Source organism: Oreochromis niloticus, linkage group LG22 (assembly GCF_001858045.2).
Source record: "Oreochromis niloticus isolate F11D_XX linkage group LG22, O_niloticus_UMD_NMBU, whole genome shotgun sequence".
NCBI lineage: Eukaryota > Metazoa > Chordata > Actinopteri > Cichliformes > Cichlidae > Oreochromis > Oreochromis niloticus.
The window spans coordinates 12,944,142-12,965,742 of NC_031985.2; the positions used below are offsets into that span (position 1 = coordinate 12,944,142).

At 41.0% G+C, this 21,601-nt stretch overlaps 2 protein-coding genes across 3 annotated transcripts; both read right to left on the reverse strand.

Moving 5' to 3' along the window:
• Nucleotides 1-883: 883 nt before the first annotated feature.
• LOC109196413 (intersectin-2-like) lies at nt 884-21,551 on the reverse strand. The gene is made up of 2 exons (XM_019350407.2): nt 19,968-21,551; nt 884-1,691 (listed from the first exon to the last, which is right to left on the reverse strand). The coding sequence occupies exons 1-2, from the start codon at nt 21,440-21,442 to the stop codon at nt 1,574-1,576; spliced, it is 1,593 nt and encodes a 530-aa protein (XP_019205952.1). The 5' UTR covers nt 21,443-21,551; the 3' UTR covers nt 884-1,573.
• LOC109196412 (uncharacterized) lies at nt 2,059-4,247 on the reverse strand. 2 transcript variants are annotated; one of them, XM_019350405.2, is made up of 2 exons: nt 3,412-4,247; nt 2,059-3,237 (listed from the first exon to the last, which is right to left on the reverse strand). In XM_019350405.2, the coding sequence occupies exons 1-2, from the start codon at nt 4,093-4,095 to the stop codon at nt 2,182-2,184; spliced, it is 1,740 nt and encodes a 579-aa protein (XP_019205950.1). In that variant the 5' UTR covers nt 4,096-4,247; the 3' UTR covers nt 2,059-2,181. The 2 variants fall into 2 exon arrangements, with proteins under 2 accessions (XP_019205950.1, XP_019205949.1); XM_019350404.2 differs by having other exon boundaries at nt 2,059-3,107; nt 3,282-4,247.
• Nucleotides 21,552-21,601: the final 50 nt, after the last annotated feature.

Here is a 21,601-nt window from a genome sequence, read left to right on the forward strand (position 1 = left end):
CTATTCTATTCTATTCTACATCAGGGACCTGTATGTAATGTGTGTCCAGTAGAGAAGTTAAGCCAGTATCACTGAGTCAGATCAAAAATGAATTATCCCCCCTGTTCCTGAAACTTAGTTTTAATTCAGATGTGTCCCTCTGAGGGTGAACACAATCTCCAGCAGCTCTGAGCTAAGGAAACAACGTACATTAACATAATTATTATGTAACGATGTCATGTCATATTGAGCAGGCAGCTGACCACACTAAACTGTGACTGTCACCAGGTAACCTGGGAGTGTTTCCTCAACAGCAGTAAATGCGAAATAAACTGATGGAGTGAACAGGATGTATGCAGGTTAACTCTAGATTGAGCTGAGCTGATCGGAGTCGTGGGGAAAGTGTCGGCTTGTGGCCCATGTTACAGAAAGACAGAGGTGTAAAACCAGGCAGAAGGCTTTTTATTAAAAGTTAAAATAATCAATTGTTGTCTGAAAATAATATTGCTATTAAGGCTATATACATTTCCAGGAGCTTGAGTGGGGAACTTTTTTTTTCTTTGCCAAGGTGTTTAATCTTGAAAACTGCTTGACACACTGGAGGGCAGAAAAGACCATTCGGTGAAAATATCAATTCTGGGGATCTGGAACACGGAAAGTAGAATATCTAAACAAATGGAACCAGCTAACCTCAAACACCGGTTATACTTTATGTATCTCTGGTGTTTTTCACCACTGGTTTGTACACACATACAGAAAGACATTACTATGACATCAACTTCAAATTGGTCTGCAGTGTGATTTTATGATATATTATATTCAGACACACTATTCTAATCTAATATAACATTGTTAGCACATTTATAGCAAATGAAACGAAACACAAAATCAAATGTTTATTTTATTTTATTTCTGATTTTATTTAGTGCTTTGGTGCTGTTTCTTACATTAAAATGTCCTGTTGTAATTGGACATTTTGATTTAAGAAACAGCACCAAACCCCAACAACACTTCCCTCATGTTGCTTTATATTGTAAGGTCAAGACCCTACAATAATGCACAAAAACTCCAACCCCCTAGAGCAAGCACTTTGGCGACAGTGGGAAGGAAAAACTCTCTTTTAAAAGAGAGAAACCTTCGGCAGACCCAGGCTCTGGGATGGGGTGGCCATCTGCCTCGGCCAGTTGGTGATGAGGGAAGGAAGTTGGGAGAGGGGTTATTTTGGGCACTCAAAAACAAAAAAATTCCCTTCCCAGAAGCCAGAGGGGGCTGCAGTGGCGTGCCCGTGGGCTCTGCCGGCAGCCAGCTGTGCCACAGTGAACCGAGCCGCAGGCCCAGATGCCGGAGGCCTGAGGGCCCCCACACCCCGGAAGAGGCCCGACCGAGCCGCAGCCCCAGAGGCCAGAGGCACAGACAAACAGTCACACACAGACACAAATGTGCATTACCACCCTCATGCACACTTTTACAAATACACAGCACTCACCCAATGTAAATACAGATAGAAATGGACATTGTACACAAAATCACACTCCCCAAACATACTCTATACCCCAGGTCCAGGTACTCTTGCCCCCAGAGGGGGAAATCGCACCTAGACCCAGGAGATGTTACCCCGGGGTGGAGACAAACAGACCTGACCTGCATCCCAGACCCTAACTGGACGGCCAACACCTCCTCCTGGCCCCTCCGCACCAATCCAGTCCGTCCAGATCGTATGGGAAAGCCTCTGTATAATAAAATCTGATGTTTCTGGATGCCATGTTGTCGTCTCATTTTCTTGGCTCATAGCGTGCATTACCAGATCTTTAGTGACATTTTTCACCACTTCCTTGCACTCTTACCTAAAGTAAAATGAAATGGTCTGTATTTGGGGTCCTTAGGGACTAGAAAAGCGCTTTACACAACCAGTCATTCACACACTGGTGATGTCAAGCTACATTGTAGCCACAGCCACCCGGCACTGACAGAGGGGAGGCTGCCAGACACTGGCGCCACCGGGCCCTCTGACCACCACCAGTAGGCAATGGGTGAAGTGTCTTGCCCAAGGACTCAACGACCGAGACTGTCCAAGCCGGGGCTCGAACCGGCAACCTTCTGATTACAAGGCGACTCCCAACTCTTGAGCCACGATCACCCGACAATTTATTTGTTAAATTATTTTTAACAAAGAGTTTTGTCACACAATTGCACATGCATGTTTCAGTTAAAGCATGCACATGCACATGAGAAAGCCCTATAGATGAAATTTTGTCTCTTCAATTTGGCATGTTTTTTGAAAGTTTTGACAATTATTTCATCAGTCACTGGGCTGCTCAACCTCATTGAGAATATTGGAGAAGGCCACTTTTTGTTAAGTTCGTTGTATACTGTCAGGGCGAGTTGTTCAATGTTCTCTAAGGACATTTTGTAGTTTTTGGACAAAATTTTGTTCCAGATAATATGGGAAAGCCTCTGTATAATAAACTCAGCTGTATCTGGATGCCATGTCGCCGCCTCATTTATTCCAGCCATAGCACGCATTACCACATCTTTAGTGACATTTTTCACCACTTCCTTGTACTCTTCCCTGTTTTTAGAGACACTGAGGACTCTTCTTGGTAATGACAGCAGCTTTTTGGTGAAGGTTGGGACAGTAATATCATCATACTGTTCCCTCAGATTAAAAATCAAATATTTGTCCTTGCAGCTGTGTGCTTTGCATAGATCCTTGAGAATGGCCTTGTCTAGATTTTTCAGCCGTTTTGGGGACAAATCCAAATGTTTCTTCTCAATTTCAGGCCAGATTTTCTCAATCAGGTGATCGCTGATGGAGTCAGGAGTGAGGTACTTTGTGAAGAACTTGTGTTTAGAGGAGACTTTTTCTGTGGCCTGTGAAACCACCAAGTGAACAAATTTTTTGGCACACAACTTTTCCCTAATCAGAAAATGATCCCCAATGACCAGACTGATGTCAGAAGGACTTAAATCTGAGCCAGAGTCTGCTGGCTTCACAGGCATTTCCAGGGGACAAGGTTCTATTTTATCAAAGTCTTGTTTGTCAGCTGTGAAGATTTTCTTCTGTGTTGTCCCAGATGCTTCCTGATGATCCTGTGTAGAAGTTTCTCTGTTTTCACTGTCATCTGTTGGTGGTGTTTTGAGATCGCTCTTCTCTGCGCTCTGATGCACCTCAAGGATTTCCGATGAGGACAACTCTGGGGTTACCGTCTCCTCTGTCTCTGTCGTAGCATCCACTAATTCTTTTCTCTGCTCGTCCAGTTTTGTCTGTGTAGAAGTTTCTCTGTTTTCACTGTCATCTGTTGGTGGTGTTTTGAGATCGCTCTTCTCTGCGCTCTGATGCACCTCAAGGTTTTCCGATGAGGACAACTCTGGGGTTACCGTCTCCTCTGTCTCTGTCGTAGCATCCACTAATTCTTTTCTCTGCTCGTCCAGTTGTGTCTGCATTTCTGGTAATTGTGTCTCTGTCTGACTTTCTTTGTCCTTCTTAGAGTCCTTACTCATGGCCTCCTCCAGTTCTTTCTGTTCTTTTTTAAATGCTTTGTTTGCATCCTCAAAATTTGACATGGCCTCTTTAAGTTTTACTTTTGTGTCGTTCACCACTTTCTGCTCTTCCAGGAGTTTCTTATTTTCTTCTTCCAGGACTTTTTTCTCCCGCTCCAGATTCGCTCTCTGTGTTTGTTCTTTCCACAGAGCATTCCACATAGTTTCTTTCAGATTTCCTTCATGTTTCTGAAGCTGCGTGAGCTCAGCAGACAGACTGTCCTTCTCCTGTTTCAGGATCAGGATTTCACTGTCCCTCTGCTGAAGCTGCTCTTTAAGACGGTTCATCTCAAGGTCAAAGTTTATGGTCTTTTCCTGATCTGAACAAGTCTGATCCCCTTTTTCTTTGGTGGCGCTGCTCATTTCCACCTTGTATGAAGCTGATTGATCAGTGAGTTCTCCAGCTCGGATCTTAATTTGGTCCTGCTTGGTGCTTAACATTAAAATTTCGGCATTCAGCTGTTTGAGTGTCTCAGACATAGTGTTTTGGAAGGCTTTCCTAGCCTGAATAAGTTTGTCAAGTTTACTCTGTGGGAGAATGTACATAAATTCTGGTTTTCCTTTCTGGTTGTTCATTTGTGATATTTAACTGTGAAACAAATCTACCGTGGTACAATCAATCAGATATTCAGATATGAATCAGAGTTTGAAGTTGTCTGTAGCAGAACTAAAGTTCGCCTAGAGACTTGCTAGTGACTGGAGGTAAGAAATGTGCATGCCCAGTGTGCAGGTTCACCTGGCTATTTATGGACTTGTGTTGACCATGACGTCAGGCCTGATTCTTTTTCCTTTGATGTTTTTTTTTTTTCCTTTGATGTTTGAGACAGGCCCCGCCCACAACAACGTTCGCTATTGGCTCATTGAAAATAGGCCCCGCCCACACCGACCGCTCTAAAAATTCATACATTAATTAGAAATATGTTTGTTTTAAAATTTATTTTGATTTATCTCTCTTCTACATTTACCCTAAAACCATTTTCACCACTGACACAGAAGCTCTTCTCTGTGGTAGAAAACCTTTATCTTCCACGCTCTCTTCACTTCCATCAGCCTCTCTCACATCTTTTTTCCCACTATTTGCTACACAGACCCTCTGCAGGATCGATGCTCTGCAGGACTTTATCACCTTTTTCAACTTCTGCCCACAGAGAGGAAATTCAGGTCAGTTCAAACACACACTAACAGAATCCAAAGCTGTACAGACCCTCATTAAACACTCGATCACGCTATACACACAGCTATGGGTCAATATGAACGTATCACGTACACTGTAAAATGTAATATTGTGTTTAATTAAAAATATTAAATAGGCTGAACTCAATTTTTTATCAGTTTGTTATTAGAACTCAATTTAAATAAGTTACCAGTACTTTTTATGAAAAAACGCTGATAAACTCAATTAATTTGAGTTGTCTTAACTTAGAAAAACTAAGTAAGCTGGAAGGTTTGCTTCTCAGTGCGGAAGGATGAAAGATGTGTTTTGAAAATGCCACGTCACTACCGTCCTCCTCCCTCGCGGATCAGTCCGCATGTTCACGGTGCATTTTTTATGGAATATGTTGAGCAAACCTGGAGAAGCGTCAGCTCAAGAGATTATTGTTGTCATTGCTGTGGATTTTTACCTGATAAACTGACTTGGTGAGTAAATGTTTACTCTTATTCAAACTGATTTGTGGCTTCTCTTAGTTTAGCACCAGGTTTAAAATCTTGCTAGCTAGTTAGTGTTAGCCTAGCGTTGCTGCTGCCGCTGGGCTCATTTAACTTAAAAATTAACACCACAGCCTTAAAAACCTAATATAAAACTATGTCTGTGAAATTTTCTGTTGATCGTTTGAAATAAATAAGTGAGATAAGAGCCCAGACAAAATTCTTTGGGAGGTGCAACCGTTAGGGGTGGGGTAGGGTAGGTGTGGGGTGTGGGGGGGTGGATAACAGAGCTCTCCGAAAACGTGGAAGCACTTTTGCAAATGTGTGATATTTTGATAAATTAAGTAGATATTTGAGCATTACATAGCTACATTTTCGCCTGAAAATATCTTAAAAGGTTATTTTGTGACCCAGAAAGGGTAATCTGGGGAAAAGGAGGATCGCATTTGTTGGCCACGGTTGTCGGAGCCTGTGCGTACTTGTAAGCGCGGCAATGGCGGAGGAGCGCCGCTGAAAAACTTATTACTTTTTCTGGGTCACAAAATAAACTTTTAAGATATTTTCAGGCGAGAATGTAGCTGTGTAAATTTCAAATATCTGCTCGATTTATCAAGACATCACATATTTGCAAAAATGCTCCGACGTTTTCGGAGACGTCCATTTTTTTCATGCTTTGTGGCAGCTTTAGAACATCTGTGGCATCTATTTATGTCAAATCTAGCCTTTATTTAACAACATAAGCAAACTCTATGTTACAATGGTTGCACAGCCATTAAGGATCAAATCAGTTTCTGAAAAATGTTCTGTTTTTTCTCCCTCTGCTTGCTTCTTACTGTCTTTGAGGCTCGGGACCAGCACTCCTGTTGGACAGAAAGACATCAACTCAGTGGTAAGTACTTTGGTTTTCCAATATATTACCAACTGTCAGTGACATTTATATTAATCAGGCTGAACTTTAATCATACTTTAGATCAGCCTGTTTTACTTATTGTTTTATTTGTGCTTTGGTTTGGGGAAGTTGTTTCTTTACTGATCTTTTCCTGTCTTCTGTTATTAGACTTGAGATATGACTGCACTATGCTGTTGCTGGTGACTCCAGTTAATTCTACAAGACTGTGTAAGTAAACAAACAACAACAGTTTGGTCTGCATTTCTTGAAAGATCACATCCCCCAAACGTAGTTTAGAGGGTCTACACTGTATATAGTGAAGTCTGCCAAGTTTTCTAACAGCAAAATTTGTTTTGCTGTTTTGATTTAAATATTTATTTCCCATAATAAGTTCAACAGGGCAGATATACTTAAAGAACATGAGACTTCAGTTTCAGATAAATAAAGGCAAATATTGCAAACTACATAAAAGGCAGCCGCTAAAGCGTTTAAGTTTCAAAATAGAACAAACAAAACAGACCACTGAATTGTCAATTCCACTTAGAAACAAAATATTAATTCTAAAAATAAATCTTAGTTTGTTTTACAGAAGAACAGACAAAATTGACTAACTTTTGTCAATATCAAATAAACTGAGAACTAAAAGGAAATTCTCAATCTCTCCTTGTTGCATAGCTTAGCTATTACCTCAATTAGCTGCTTGAATCCTTCATTTTCGACCGTGTTTATTGGTAGCATGTCTTTAGCAAGACGGTAGGCTATGGCATTCGTTATGTCGCTATGTCTCTTAGCTTTTTTGTCATATGGTAAGACGCTGGAGAAAGCCGACTCAATTGACTGTTGTTGCTTCGCAGGCATTCTCCTGGTTGTTTTCGATGACGAATTAGCGCTTTTAGTCTACGGAACTTCTCTGGCCCTTCCTTTCGACAATCTCTCCAGCATTGGAACCGTCATCTGTGTTCTCTTCGGTAACCTGGTCACCCAAGCTCTCGGTTGATTTTTCTCTAGCGGGCAAACTCATTTTCTCCATTAACCGGCCGGCACGGCGGCTGGCTGCTTCCCAAACAAATACACATGTGCGGCTTGGCACTTGTGCTGTACATAACAAGTCACGTGACGTGACGCTGCGGCTGTGATTGGTTCGGCTATGCGCTACTTAATTTGGATTGGAGGTCTATCGCAATAGTTTCATTTTTCTATCGAGAAAAAGTTATTTCGCAATACATATCGTTATCGTTCTATCGCCCAGCTCTACTTAAAACTAACCACACCCATTTAATAACGTTTAATTACCACTGTATGAGCTCATCTTCTGTTACATCCTTAAGAGAGAGACCTGCTGCTGCCACCTTCATTTGGGTCCTTCGGTGTACGTCTCACGTAAAACGCATGAGAGAGATGCTGGTTCATGACAGCCATAAATAAAAAAATAAAATAAAATAAAATAAAAAAAGATATTTCACTGTGTTCAGGTCATCCATTGTTTGTTTAGCTTGTTCAGATGTAGGGCTGCCACGATTAGTCGACTAGTCACGATTACGTCGACTATTAAAATCGTCGACGATTAATTTAATAGTTGACGCGTCGTTTGAAGCTTTGTAAGATCCCAAAAGACGCAGGAGTAAGTAGTAGGATTTAAGAGTGTAATGACGGACTGAAACAGAAGATGGCAGCACTGCATGTACAAGGATGCCAGCTGCCTTTAAACCCCGAAGAAGAAGAAGCTGTATCCCAGAATTCATAGTGCGGCCCTGCTCAGTTTTCAACAATGGCGGCAGCTAGTTAGTTTTAATATCACTCTTATTATTCTTTCTGGGTCACAAAATAAACATTTAACATATTTTCAGGTGAGAATATAGCTGTGTAAACCTCAAATATCTGCTCAGTTTATCAAGACATCACATATTTTCAAAAGTGCTCCGACGTTTCCGGAGACGTCTGTTACCCACCAGCTCGATAGCTAGCTGGGGTTGACGGCTCACTAGAGCCAGTGAGAACACCAGACTCCCGGCAAATCGTTTTCAAACTCACCGCCGTCTTTCGCTACTCAGGTTAAACATGATATATTAGTCACTTAGATAACTTAAAAGTGATATTGTTTGGCGCTTTTTAGTATTTTATTTGTTCCTGAGTAAATCGGGTTGGCTGAGATTAAAGTTATAGTTTTTACACAGCTGAATAAACGTCAAGCAGACAACTGATTATCAGAAGTGTGAGATGCTCGAGAATGTACTCCGGTGTCCTGTTATATTTTAGATAGCAAGGAGCAGACGGCTGAGTTTTTTAAACTCCACCAAACAAACTACAAATGTCATTAAAATTTAATAAACTATCATCTTGTCTTTAATTTTAGTTGGCACATACCTTAAACACTTAAAGCTGTAAGCTAATGATAGTTATTTAAGAGCAGATGCATGCTGGTGAAATAAGCTGTACGTTTTACATCCAATGGATGCATGATCTGATTAGTCGACTAATCGCAAAAATAATCGGTGACTAGTCGAATATCAAAATAATCGTTTGTGGCAGCCCTACTGTAAACCCAGAGAAACTCCCTGTGATCAGAAGTTGTGTTACACAGAAGGTGCTACTACGATGAGAGATGTGAGGATGTATAGAGAGGCTGTGGGCAGTCTTATATACCTCGCATCAGGTACCCGTCCTGACCTGAGTTTTGTGGTAAGCAAGTTATCACAACATTTCCATGAGCCTACAGAAGAACAGTGGGGAACTGTGAAACATGTGTTGAGATATCTAAAAGGGTCCAAAGATAAAAAGTTGTGTTTTAGGAGAAACACAGATGAAAATTTGGGTCTAGTAGCCTACAGTGATGCTGACTGGGCAGGTGACACCGCCGACAGGCGCAGTACTACTGGTTACTGTGTACGTCTAAGTAACAACAGTTCTTTAGTTTCATGGAAGACCAAGAAACAGCCCACTGTGGCGCTCTCTACCTGTGAAGCAGAGTATATGGCTCTGGCTTCCACAATGCAAGAGTGTATATATTTAGAACAGCTTTTGAAAGGTATAGATGACTACAGATACACTCAAACAATAGTGTACGAAGACAACCAGGGAACAATTGCCCTGGCTAAAAACCCTGTGAGCCGACAGAGATGCAAACATGTGGACATTAAATATCATTTTGTAAGGTCCATTGTAAATGAAGAGAAAATGTGTCTTATATTGCACCACTGAAGAAATGGTTGCAGATGTTATGACCAAACCTGTTTCTAAGCTAAAACTTGCTAAGTTTGCTGACGTTATGTTTGGTGCTTAAAAGGGAAAAAGAGAGAAAAAAAGAAAAAGGAAGTGTGGTAGAGTGTACAACTGTTTATTGTTTATTGTACAACTTTTCTTTAGATTCCAGCAACCTGAGTACAAGAGGGGGTGTTAAGATATTCATTGTGTGTACTCATGTTGTACAATATGTTTAAGAGACAGTATTTTAGTTGTCACCACAAGGAGACACTGTTCATTGTAAGGGCACGTATGCTGCGTCATCACGCCTCTAAGAAGAAGTATACCACCAACAAAAATGGCACCCATGAGGAAAGTTTTGCCGCGTGTTCATGTGGAATAAAGTTCCCAAAATATTAAAGACATTTTTGCCTCATTTGTCATTTTGATCGCTGTCGATGCTGCAATACTCAACATTGATTTTTAAAAATCAAAATACAAGGGAGCCCACATGATTCTTGGAGGGGATTATAATGATCCTCCAGACAATCTTATGGCTAGAGTACCAATAAGAACAGACTAAAGGAAGAAATAGATAATGCATACATTAACATGGCTAAAGGGGCTTTTATAAGGTCCAAAGCAAAATGGCTAGAACTAGGTGAAAGAAATTCTAGTTACTTTTTTGCTCTTGAGAAACGAAACCAAAGAAGAAACAGTATATCTGCTCTTAAGATTGATAATAACGTAACCACTAATCATTTAGGTATCTCAAAACATGTTGGTTCATTCTGCAATGATGTATACAAATCAAATTGTAATATCAATGATATTCATTCAGAAATTTTCAACAAATGAGCTGTCACAGATACAATTTTCAAGTACAAAGTTATTATGAAGTCTGTCACATCCCTCTTTTTTTTTCTTACCTTTATTTATTTACCCTTCTTATTTTCATTTTACTGCTGAACTCTCCTGTTTAGAAAATTTTTAAATCAATCTCAAAACCAACCACAGCGATAAAAGCTATTTGCTGTTTGAATAACGTTTAATTGCCACTGTATGAGCTCATCTTGCGTTCCATCCTTGGGAGAGACCTGCGGCTGCCTCCTTCCTTTGGCTCCGTGGGTGTCTTTATCTGAGCATCACTTTAGCCTCCACTATGACGCCCCTGGTAGCAACATTTAACTTTCAAGGCTGTTTACAATCAAAAAAGTCTCAGTTTTGAGCGTAATCAGCTCTTAGTTATTCTGACCTCACCACAGCGCCATCTGTTCAACACGACGTCTGTGTGCAGACTCATGACGTCATGGCACAGGTATTAAAACACCTGTGACACCAGAGAGATGCTGGTTCATGACAGCCATAAATATGTTAAAAATGAAGATATTTCACTGTGTTCAGGTACCAGATTTAGTGCTCTATGAGGCATTTTAATAGAAAAGGCTGCGAGACAGTGTTTGGATCTCCGTTTTTTCATGTTGTGTGTGAATATCAAAAGTGAGGCTCAGTGTTTGTTGTTAAACTTTAACCTTACCTATTCCCTGCAATAAAAATACACATTTGTTAAAAAGTTCTGTTTGTTATAACAGTAAGAATATGCTTACCTAGTTTTGCTTTGTAAATCTGTAATTAATTTTACTTTTAGAAAAGTGTGAAAAGATTTCGTTTATTATTCAAATATGCTTTGCTTGTAACTGTGTAAACTCTGAATGATATGCTGTGATTGTGTAAACTCTGAATGACGATTCACCCTGATAAACATGAAGCCTTGCCTATGCTTATCATATGCCTGTGAAGACAAGTTCCTGTGTAAAGAGGAACGGAAAATGCCACTTAAGCAGACGTTTAGTATAGTACGGACAGAATGTTTAGTAAGATATGCATTTGTCAGTTAAGCAATCTATATTCTGAGAACAGGTGGAGACTGCCTCCGTCTGCTGTGTAACCTACATGCCTATATAACCTGCAATAAAGAAGAGTACTGTGTGACTCTTTAGAGAGTTCACCCATGTACATGTGGTTGATTATATTGTCTCACTGTGTCTCTGTTTTACTTTGGCAGCCTTCTATTTGGGAGATTTCCTCCAACATTTCTTGGTCCTTCGAAGCCGGATGAGACAGCCTATTTAAAGCAGCTCTCACAGAAGGCGCCTCACCAGGTCCCGTCGGTGCGAGAAGCCCACGTTGAAGTCTGCCGGCAGCTCACGCACTAGGTGCGTGATAAAACCCAAGAGCGTGAATTTGGGTCTTGGTCAACGTTTTACAAGTGGTCCGCAGCGTCGGGGGCTGATCAGGTGCATCTGAAGAAACCAGCGCCAAGGTAAGACAGACTACTTTGAGATAATAAAGGTTTGCGCAAAAACGAAAACGAAACTTAAAAGAAATAGACTCGTCCAAGAGAGACTGGAAGCATTAAGCTCGTCTTGAGGACTGGTAGTCAGCTCGCCCGCAGAGGGTTGGAAGCAGTAAAATAAATATTGAGCTCGTCTAAGAATGATTGGTAGCTCCCTGAAAGGGTAAAAATAGGCCTATAAGCTCGCCTAAGAGAGGCTGGAAGCACTACGCTCGCTTTAAGGAAGCTGGTAGCGTGAACGCGCGTTGAAACTGTCTGTCTTTTATTGTCTATTTTTGTGGTGGAATAAGTTGATTTTTACAGCACAATAAGGAGGCTGAACTATTCCACTGATTTGTTTACTGTTGGTCGCTGAAGTACTGGTGAACTGAGAGGAAGGTCGTGTTTTATCACATAAAGTTGACACCGCTTTTGAGAATAGCTCAAAAGTAGAAGGGCGTGTCAGCCACCTCTCTCTGTTCTCGTGCCAGTGAAAGCGCCGCAGGTGTGTGTGTATTACTAAGCGCTAAATACATAAAGAAGTAAATAAAATAAGTAGAAATAAACATATAAAACAAATAAGAAAATGGGAAATAAAGCAACAAAACTCACTGCTGACGAGCAGTGGCTAGAAAAGAAATGTCCAGGCGCCGGACAAATTAGTGCATATAGATGGAGAAATCCAAAGAAAACTAAATGTCCCACGTGGGAGGGAAAATGCATTAACTAAATTATAAGAAACCCTCCAAGCAGAAATAAATACTGAAAAGGAAGCTAAAAAGAAATCAAAGCATACACAAGAGTTGTAATATTTTAAAGCATGGAAAGAGGAATGAAGTGGAATAAACAAAAGGTTAAATTAAGGTTAACTTAAATTAAAGCAATGAAACAAAATTGGGAAGACAACCAAGCTGAATGAATAGAATGCGTGAAACCAGATAATTCACACAAAATATATCAAATAAAAAAGAGAGATGCATAAGGCATATTAAGGCTGTGTCATTGTTCAGCCAAGGAAAATGTCTCCAGCTTGGGAAGATGTGAAACTGCAGGTTCACACAGACCCGTGATGGATACATAATAAAATATAAACTAATATACTATTGTATATTAGTAGTAAAGTAGTGTATTGTGATATACTATTGCTGTTATAAAAAAGGAAAAACAATACAATGATAACATTAATAATGACATACTATTAATAGGAAGAGGCACCTCAGTCAGTTATGATGCGAGGTGGAAGATTGTTAAAAGTAGTCTGATTCAAGCTTAAGGTTTGCTCAAACCCAGTACAATGATATAGGAGATGAAGAAAATAAGGAAATAACTACACTAATCAGGTGCATAGAGACACTTGACCTGCTTGTAAACCTGTCATCTTAGATGAGACTTTGTTGAGATGAAGAGCAAACCTATACTAACAACTAATGAGCCAAACCCTGTATACAACAGCTAAAGCTACAGGTTTGAGAAGCTGAATAAAATGAATTAAATATGTGGACACTACCAAGCTAATGAGCAAGTTACACATTTTTTTTTTTTTATTTGTTTTTTAGAGCAGAAGCTGCATATTAAAGGTCACACATGCAGCTGTCTGTGAGCTCAGTTTTTTCCTCACACTTCTGCTCTGTTTCTGGCAGCAGCTTTTTCTTTTTCTTTTTGTGTCCTTGATGATGATAAGTCCAGAGCCAGCTGAGAGCTGGGTTGTCTGTTTTGTTTTATGTGACAAGGCTGAGAAATTAAAACTTAGTTTCTTGTTTTTTAAAAAAAAAAGAAAAGAAAAAAAAAGAGGTTTTGTGTTTCTCAGTCAAGAACAACTACAATTTCATTTTCTGTTTTGAGACAGGATAATGATAATAATAATAATAAAACAAAGAGTGATGTTTCGTTTAAGTGTTGAAGCAGGCTAATACTGCAACATACCGTCTAGTGCATGATCTGCGAGCAATATATGAAATCATCTTATTTATCTTTAAATAAACTCCAATTATGGAGACCTGAAGTCACATGCTTAGGGCACACCCTCAGGTGAAGGCAGAAAGCTACTAAACAAAGAAAAGAAGCCATACAAAATGCGCCACAGCCACAAAACTAAGTATTCACATTCTTTCTGACTCTTTGTGAGCCTGAGTTATGACCTTGGCTCCCTGTTTTTCTGCTTCCACCAAGGGTGGGGGTGACGCTCCCGTGGCATGTGCTCTGTTCTCTTTACTATCACAAAAAAAAAAAAGAGAGAGGCCCCTACTCTCTGAATATAATATTCTCTTCATAACTCGGCAGTATGAAATGTCATGAAACAGTGTAACTCACTCACAGTAAATCAGCAGTGAATCAGCAGTATAGGATAATACAAACCTATCTAATAAATCTAATGATTTTCACATTCTTTTAACTAAGAAGTGTGATGCAAACTAAAACTACATACTGATTACACAAGAAGTATGATGTGGCCTACAGCAGTATCATGATTCACTCATTTTGATTACAGGTATAATGTAATATATGACAGCATAATAATCTCACAACTGCTACAAGCACATTTGCCTTTCTTAACACACGCGAGTGAAAGGCAACTGTTAAGAAAATGCCCTTTTGGGTGAGACAGGCCCAGAGGCCCTGCATGCAAGTGTACTAACACACATACATGCAATGAAGAGCAGCTTACACTAGAGCACACACTATATGTGCGCCTCTATATCTCACATTGGTGTTAAAACAGGAAAAACTTAATAGTTTTGTTATCAACTGCTGAATTTACCCACTACTGACATTTAACTCTCCAGCTTGCAGGAAACGTTTGTGAAAACAGAGAAGGAAAAATAAAGACACAGAGAGAGTCTGGTATGACCAAGCAGTGACCAGACAATAAATTTAGTTGGTAATACAATAAATTGTGAGATGCTTTCTGCTTGATTGATGCAACACAAGTAATTTACATGGGAGGAAACTCCTCATGTGATGCGACATTTAGCAATTTGCAAGTGTGCAGCACATCAGAAGAATGACCATGAAATTACAAAGGGAAACAATTTTACTGACAAAGCATGAACAAAAAGCAGCTCCCACGGCGGAGCAAAAGAAATGGCTGAAATGTGGAGCGCAACTAAGAGATGACTTGATGATTTGTGAAGGAAAACCAATACTTCCAAAATCTCTACACAAAACAGCAGCCTTAGTGACACATGGAGTTACTCTCCATGCGTCAACAGGAGGGATAGGAGATATAATCTCCAAAACACTTTTACACTCTAAATTTCGAAACTTCAGCAAAAGAATTTGTCAGAACATGCATGATTTGCCAAAAACACAATGTACAAGGGAATCTTAGACCAAAGAGAGGTCATTTTCCCACACCACCTCATCCTTTTCACACAATCCACATGGATTTTATTGAACTAAATGAATGTCAAGGCTCAAAATACGTTCTAGTGATCATAGACGTATTCTCAAAATGGCCAGAAATCTACCCAGTAAAAAAAAAAGAGCAGATGCCAGTAGCAAAATGTTTGTGCAACCATTTTATTTCAATGTATGGCATCCCCACTCTGATAAGATCAGACAATGGGACACATTTTGTTAATGAAGTAATCAGTAAGGTCTCTGAAGCACTAGGAAATAAAACAGAGACTGAGAAAATGCATGGAAGAAACAGGGAGACCATGGCCTGAGTGTATAGGCCTGGTAAAAATGTGGATGAGACTGACACAAAGTTCTCAGAAACTCACAACTTGAAATTACTTGAAAATAAAGAGATTGTTCTAAACAACTCTCCAGTATCTTGCAGGTTGAAACCAGGTGATTGGATCCTGATCAAAGTACTCCAAAGGAAAAATTGGAGCTCACCAAGGTGGGAAGGTCCTTATCAAGTGCTACTCACCACACCTACTGCCTGTAAGATAGCAGAAAGACCATCTTGGATTCACCAAAGCCACTGCAAAAAAGTGAGTGACAGCCCAGACTCATAGACTCCGGCACCCCTACCCTCAGGTGATCTGACTGGTGAAGGGAGGGCTGATTGGGTATATCCCGCCCTCTTCTTCTTGCCAGTAGTCTACTCACCTGAGGACCTAGGTGTGTTTGGTCGTCATGAAGACACACGCCGTCCTAGCAGCTGTCCTCCTGCTCCTAGCAGGACTCCTCGCACTTTTCAAGGACAATAAAGAACAAAACACAAGCCAAACGTGCCGCCAGCTTTTCGGGCGTTGGCTATCAGCATAATAAAATCATCAACGAGACAAGCTCATCTACCATCTACTCGCTTAACTTCTTTAGTATGTTTCAGGGACCACCCCAATACGAGGTAATCACTGTCGAAAACGCTGGACTTGACAACGGAACGTGTGACCAGCTCTTCTGGATCAACTTCAACGTGACGAATCGGAACACATCCATACACTTCCCAGTGTTCTTGGACCAAACCCCAGGGAAGAACCACTCCATGTGCTACCGACAAGACAACGGTAACAGACCCCTAGGCAACACCACCAACTGTAACCAAACCACAGCCAACGGAGAGGGTGCACCTGTAAACACGTCCGCGCCCAGCAACGGCACCTACTGGGTGCAGGGAATGGCCTGGCTGTGTGGACAACGTGCCTACTTCATACTGCCACCCGGATGGACGGGCACCTGTGCCCCAATCTTCATTTCAGACCACACCTTCAGGATGTCAGCTGTAAATAGCTCTCAGACTACAAGACGACGACGAGACGTCTCCGCAGTGCAACCACATGATCCCATCTATGGCAGTGATGTGCCAGAGGAATTTAAGCTTTGGACCACCGGACAAAAGGTCCTCCACTCACTGTTTCCATGGGTGGGCACTGGAAAGAACATGTTAAGAATTGAAACTTTGGACTACCGCTTTGGACTGTTCCTGAATGCCTCGTGCAAAATCAACAATCAACAAAATGAAGAGATTGATGCCCTGCGCATAACTGTGATGCAACACCGAGTCGCACTGGACATGATTCTGGCTGAAAAAGGAGGACTCTGTATACTCTTTAACAACACATGCTGTACGTATATTCCAGATAATGTTCACTCTTCCAACATGACCGACGCCTTACGCACGCTGAAACAACTCAGGGACGCTCAGCAACAGGACTATGTCACGAACACTGAAGATTGGCTTACTTGGCTGTTGAGTGGTTCCTGGAAATCTCTTTTAATAAAAGGACTGGTTTTTGTAGGAGTTCTTCTACTCCTACTCTGTTGTTTTACTTCTTGTATTTTGCCATGTGTACAATCAATGATTAATAAAATTGTTGCAGTTCATGTGCAGGCATACCTGACACTGCCCATGGACGAAGATGATGATCCACCTGACACTGAAATGCTGTGATACACCAATGTATGACGTGCTGATTAAAAATGCGCTGCAAGAAATCATGCACAGATAATAAACCAAAGGTGTTTTAACTAGTATGAAAGTTAAACAATAGGAGGGAAATGTAAAAAGATTTCGTTTATTCTTCAAATATGCTTTGCTTGTGATTGTGTAAACTCTGAATGACGATTCACCCTGATAAACATGAAGCCTTGCCTATGCTTATCATATGCCTGTGAAGACAAGTTCCTGTGTAAAGAGGAACGGAAAATGCCACTTAAGCAGACGTTTAGTATAGTACGGACAGAATGTTTAGTAAGATATGCATTTGTCAGTTAAGCAATCTATATTCTGAGAACAGGTGGAGACTGCCTCCGTCTGCTGTGTAACCTACATGCCTATATAACCTGCAATAAAGAAGAGTACTGTGTGACTGTCTCTCGAGACGATTCACCCATGTACATGTGATTGATTATATTGTCTCACTGTGTCTCTGTTTTACTTTGGCAGCCTTCTATTTGGGAGATTTCCTCCAACAAAAAGGTTTGTAAAAGTGATTAGTTTGTTAACTTCTGGACCCTCCCAATAATTAAGGGAGTAAGAGCAGCCTGGAGGGGTGTGCTGGAAATGTTTTGTTTGCCAAATGTCAGATGGGACGACGGGAGGATTTAAAATGATTTTTGACCACTTTTTGAACCTGTTGAATCAGATTAAGTTAACTTTTGTTTATGTTTAAGTTGTAAGAAATTATTGGGTTGATTTTTATTTATATTTTTTCACAAAATAAACGCCAGAACTTAAAAGGCCATGACACTGGTTCTCATCTCTTCTCGTCTCACTGCCCTCGCTACCAGACAAGGTTTCTATGAACGTCCATGTAATCTGCCTCATTGTGTTTAGTTAGACAATCTAAGTTGATGCTACTACTTTAAGCAGAGCTGGAAATGGATCTGTTTGGCCTGAGTGGATGAAAATGAGCATCAACTATTTCATTCTCCGTTTGCCTCCGTGCTGCCCTGCTTCATCTTTGCCCACTTCATCTGCTCTTGGCTGGTTTTATTCTTCTTCGCTTGGCGATCTACGATGAACTTCATGGAAAGTCCTGGTGGAGAATGGCTTTATCGAGCCGCTGTTGGCCTCATTGGGTATTTGGGCTGGTTTAATGTGGCCGAGGGGAAGACGCGGTGCAGGACTGCGCTCTATCACGGGTACATACTGACTGATATTTGCATCCTCTGTGCTGTGTGGTGCTGGAAGATGAGCACAGATCCTCCTGATTTTGTGATAGAGCCCATGCACGCTTTAATCACAGCTGCCTGTGTTATTGGAGTTTACGTCCACAGTCTAATACTTAAAGTTATTTATTATAGTACTATAGACTTTAATCTTTATTATAAAGTCTTCCATCCAAACCCTGAGAAAGATGAGCTGAAAGGGGCCAGCACAGAGCAGCAACCTGAAGATGAGGTGGGATTTTGTATGTTTGCAGTTGCAGCAAAGATGGCAGACCACCGTCCGTCTGGCCCACCAGCACACTGCAATAAAAGAATGAGGAAGCTGGCTGAGAACTTCTACTCCTGATGTGCACTTGACATCCACAGGACGACTAGAAAGAGACCGAGTCATGCAGAATGTTTTAATCTAGATCACTTGGCTGTGTTTTGTAGCACTCTGACCTTCTGCCTGATTTATCCACAGATATAATGTCTGAAGGCATTACTCATCTTAATGTGGAGATGAATTTGAATATGCACTTTCTGCTGTGCATTAAATCATTTCACTGTGTGTCAAACCATTACAACATCAAATGATCCTCCTGTTCCTTAAACTTATGTCCTGTTTCTACACGGACTGATCTGCTGCTCAGTGTCCATCGCTCCCTCCTTTAAAATCCTGTTTATCAGTTTTAATTCAGATGTGTCAGTCTGAGGGTGAATGCAATCTAAATAAATCTAAATAAAACCAGCTTGAAGGCTTTCTATTCAAAATTAAAATAATTAATTGTTGTCTGAAAATAATATTGTTATGAAGGCATAGATGCATTTCCAAGAGGGGGGAGCTTTTTTGTCTTTGCCAAGGTGTTTAATCTTGAAAACTGCTTGACACACTGGCAGGCAGAAAGGACCATTCGGTGAAAATATCAATTCTGGGGATCTGGAACACGGAAAGTAGAATATCTAAACAAATGGAACCAGCTAACCTCAAACACCGGTTATACTTTGAGTATCTCCGGTGTTTTTTCACCACCGGTTTGCACACACATACAGAAAGACATTACTATGACATCCACTTCAAGTTGAACTACAGGGTGATGCTATGATACATGATATTGAGACACACAATTCTAATCTTATGACATTCTTAGCAAATTTACAGCCAATAAAACAAAACACAAATTCAATGTTTTTTTTTTATTTTTTATTTTATTTTGTTTTGTGGTTTGGTGCTGTTTCTTAACTCAAAATGTCCTGTTGTAATTGGACATTTTGATTTAAGAAACAGCACCAAATCCCAACAACACTTCCCTCATGGTGCTTTATATTGTAAGGTCAAGACCCTACAATAATGCACAAAAACTCCAACCCCCTAGAGCAAGCACTTTGGCGACAGTGGGAAGGAAAAACTCTCTTTTAAAAGAGAGAAACCTTCGGCAGACCCAGGCTCTGGGATGGGGTGGCCATCTGCCTCGGCCAGTTGGTGATGAGGGAAGGAAGTTGGGAGAAGAAGAGTGGTTCTCTTTAACCACTCTGGTTTGAAAATTAAATTTAGATGCCCAATTTAAATGAATATTTTAAGCCAATTTAAGAGTTTTGTCACATAATCGCATGCACGTGTCAGTTAAATTTTAGTGTGCACACGAGAAAGCCCTAAAGATGATGTTTTGGCTCCTCAGTTTGGCATGTTTCTTGAAGGTTTTGACGATTGCTTCGTCAACCACTGGGTTGCTTGACTTCATTAAGAGTACTGGAGAATCCCACCTGTCATGGAGTTCGTTGTATACTGACAGGGCGAGTTGTTCAATGTTCTCCAAGGACATTTTGTAGTGTTTGGACAGAATTTTGTTCCAGATCTTATGGGAAAGCCTCTGTATAATAAAATCTGATGTTCCTGGATGCCATGTTGTCGTCTCATTTTCTTGGCTCATAGCGTGCATTACCAGATCTTGAGTGACGTTTTTCACCATGTCCTTGTACTCTTCTCTGTGTTTAGAGACACTGAGGACTCTTCTTGGTAATGACAACAGCTTTTTGGTGAAGGCTGGGACAGTAATATTATCAAGCTGTTCCCTCAGCTTCATAATCAAATGTTTGTCCTTGCAGCTGTGTGCTATGCATAGATCCTTGAGAATGGCCTCGTCAAGATTTCTCAGCCATTTTCGGGACAGATCCAAATGTTTCAGCTCGATTTCAGGCCAGATTTTCTGAATCAGGCGATCGCTGATGCAGTCAGGAGTGAGGCGCTCTGTGAAGAGCTTGTATTTAGAGGAGACTTTTTCTATGGCCTGAGAAACCACCAACTGGATCAGTCTGTTGACACACAACTTTTCCTCCATTTCCTGTGTTTTCTCCAGTGTTGATATTTCAGCCTTTGATGAGGACGACTCTGGGGTTGCCGTCTCTACTGCCTCTGTCTTTGCCTCCGCTAATTCCTTGGTCTGCTCGTCCGTTTTTTTCTGCATGTCTTCTGTGTCCTTCACCACTTTCTGCTCTTCCAGGACTTTCTTATTTTCTTCCTGCTGGACTTTCTTCTCCTGCTCCAGATTCTCTCTGTGTGTTTTCTCATTCCACAGAGTTTCTTTCAGAGAGACCTCGTGTTTCTGCAGCTGTGCGAGCTCAGCAGACAGACTTTCCTTCCCCTGTTTCAGGATCTTTGCCTGATCTGAACAAGTCTGATCCTCTCTTTCTTCTCCAGCTTGGATCTTATATTGGTCCAGCTTGGTACGCATCATTGAAATTTGCGCCATCAGCTGTTTGACGTGCTGTCTGGCTGTCTTTGAATCCTCTTTTAAAAGTTTATTTTCAGACAGAGCTTTTAGGAAGGCTTTCCTAACCTGAATAAGGTCGTCCAGTGTACTCTTTGGCAGAGTGCACACAAATGTTGGTTTCTCGTGTGTCTGAAGCTGTGCAAGTTTGGCAGACAGACTGTCCTTCTCCTGTTTGAGGATCAGGATTTCGCTGTCCCTCTGCTGAAGCTGCTGTTTCAGACGGTTCATCTCAACTTCAAAGTTTCTGGTCTGACCTGAGTAAGTCTGATCCCCTTTTTCTTTGGTGGCGCTGCTCATTTCCACTTTGCGTGACACTGATTCATCAGTGAGTTTTCCAGCTTGGATCTCATACTGGTCCAGCTTGGCACGCACCACTGAAATTTGGGCCATCAGCTGTTTGATTTGCTGTCTGGCTGTCTTTGTACCCTCTTTTAAAAGTTGATTTTCAGAGAGAGTGTTTTGGAAGGCTTTCCTAACCTGCATAAGCTTGTCCAGTGCACTTTTTGGCAGAGTGCACACAAATTCTGGTTTTGCTTTTAGGTTGCTCATTTTTGACATTTGGAACAAAGCTACGGTGTTACAATGAATCAGATATTGAGATAAAACTGAGGGTAGCAGAACAAAAGTTCATCCAGTGAATCGCTCGTGACTGTGTAAGAAACGTGCTTGTCCAGTGTGGGTTTCGCCTGCTATTTATGGACTTGGGTTGACTTTGAT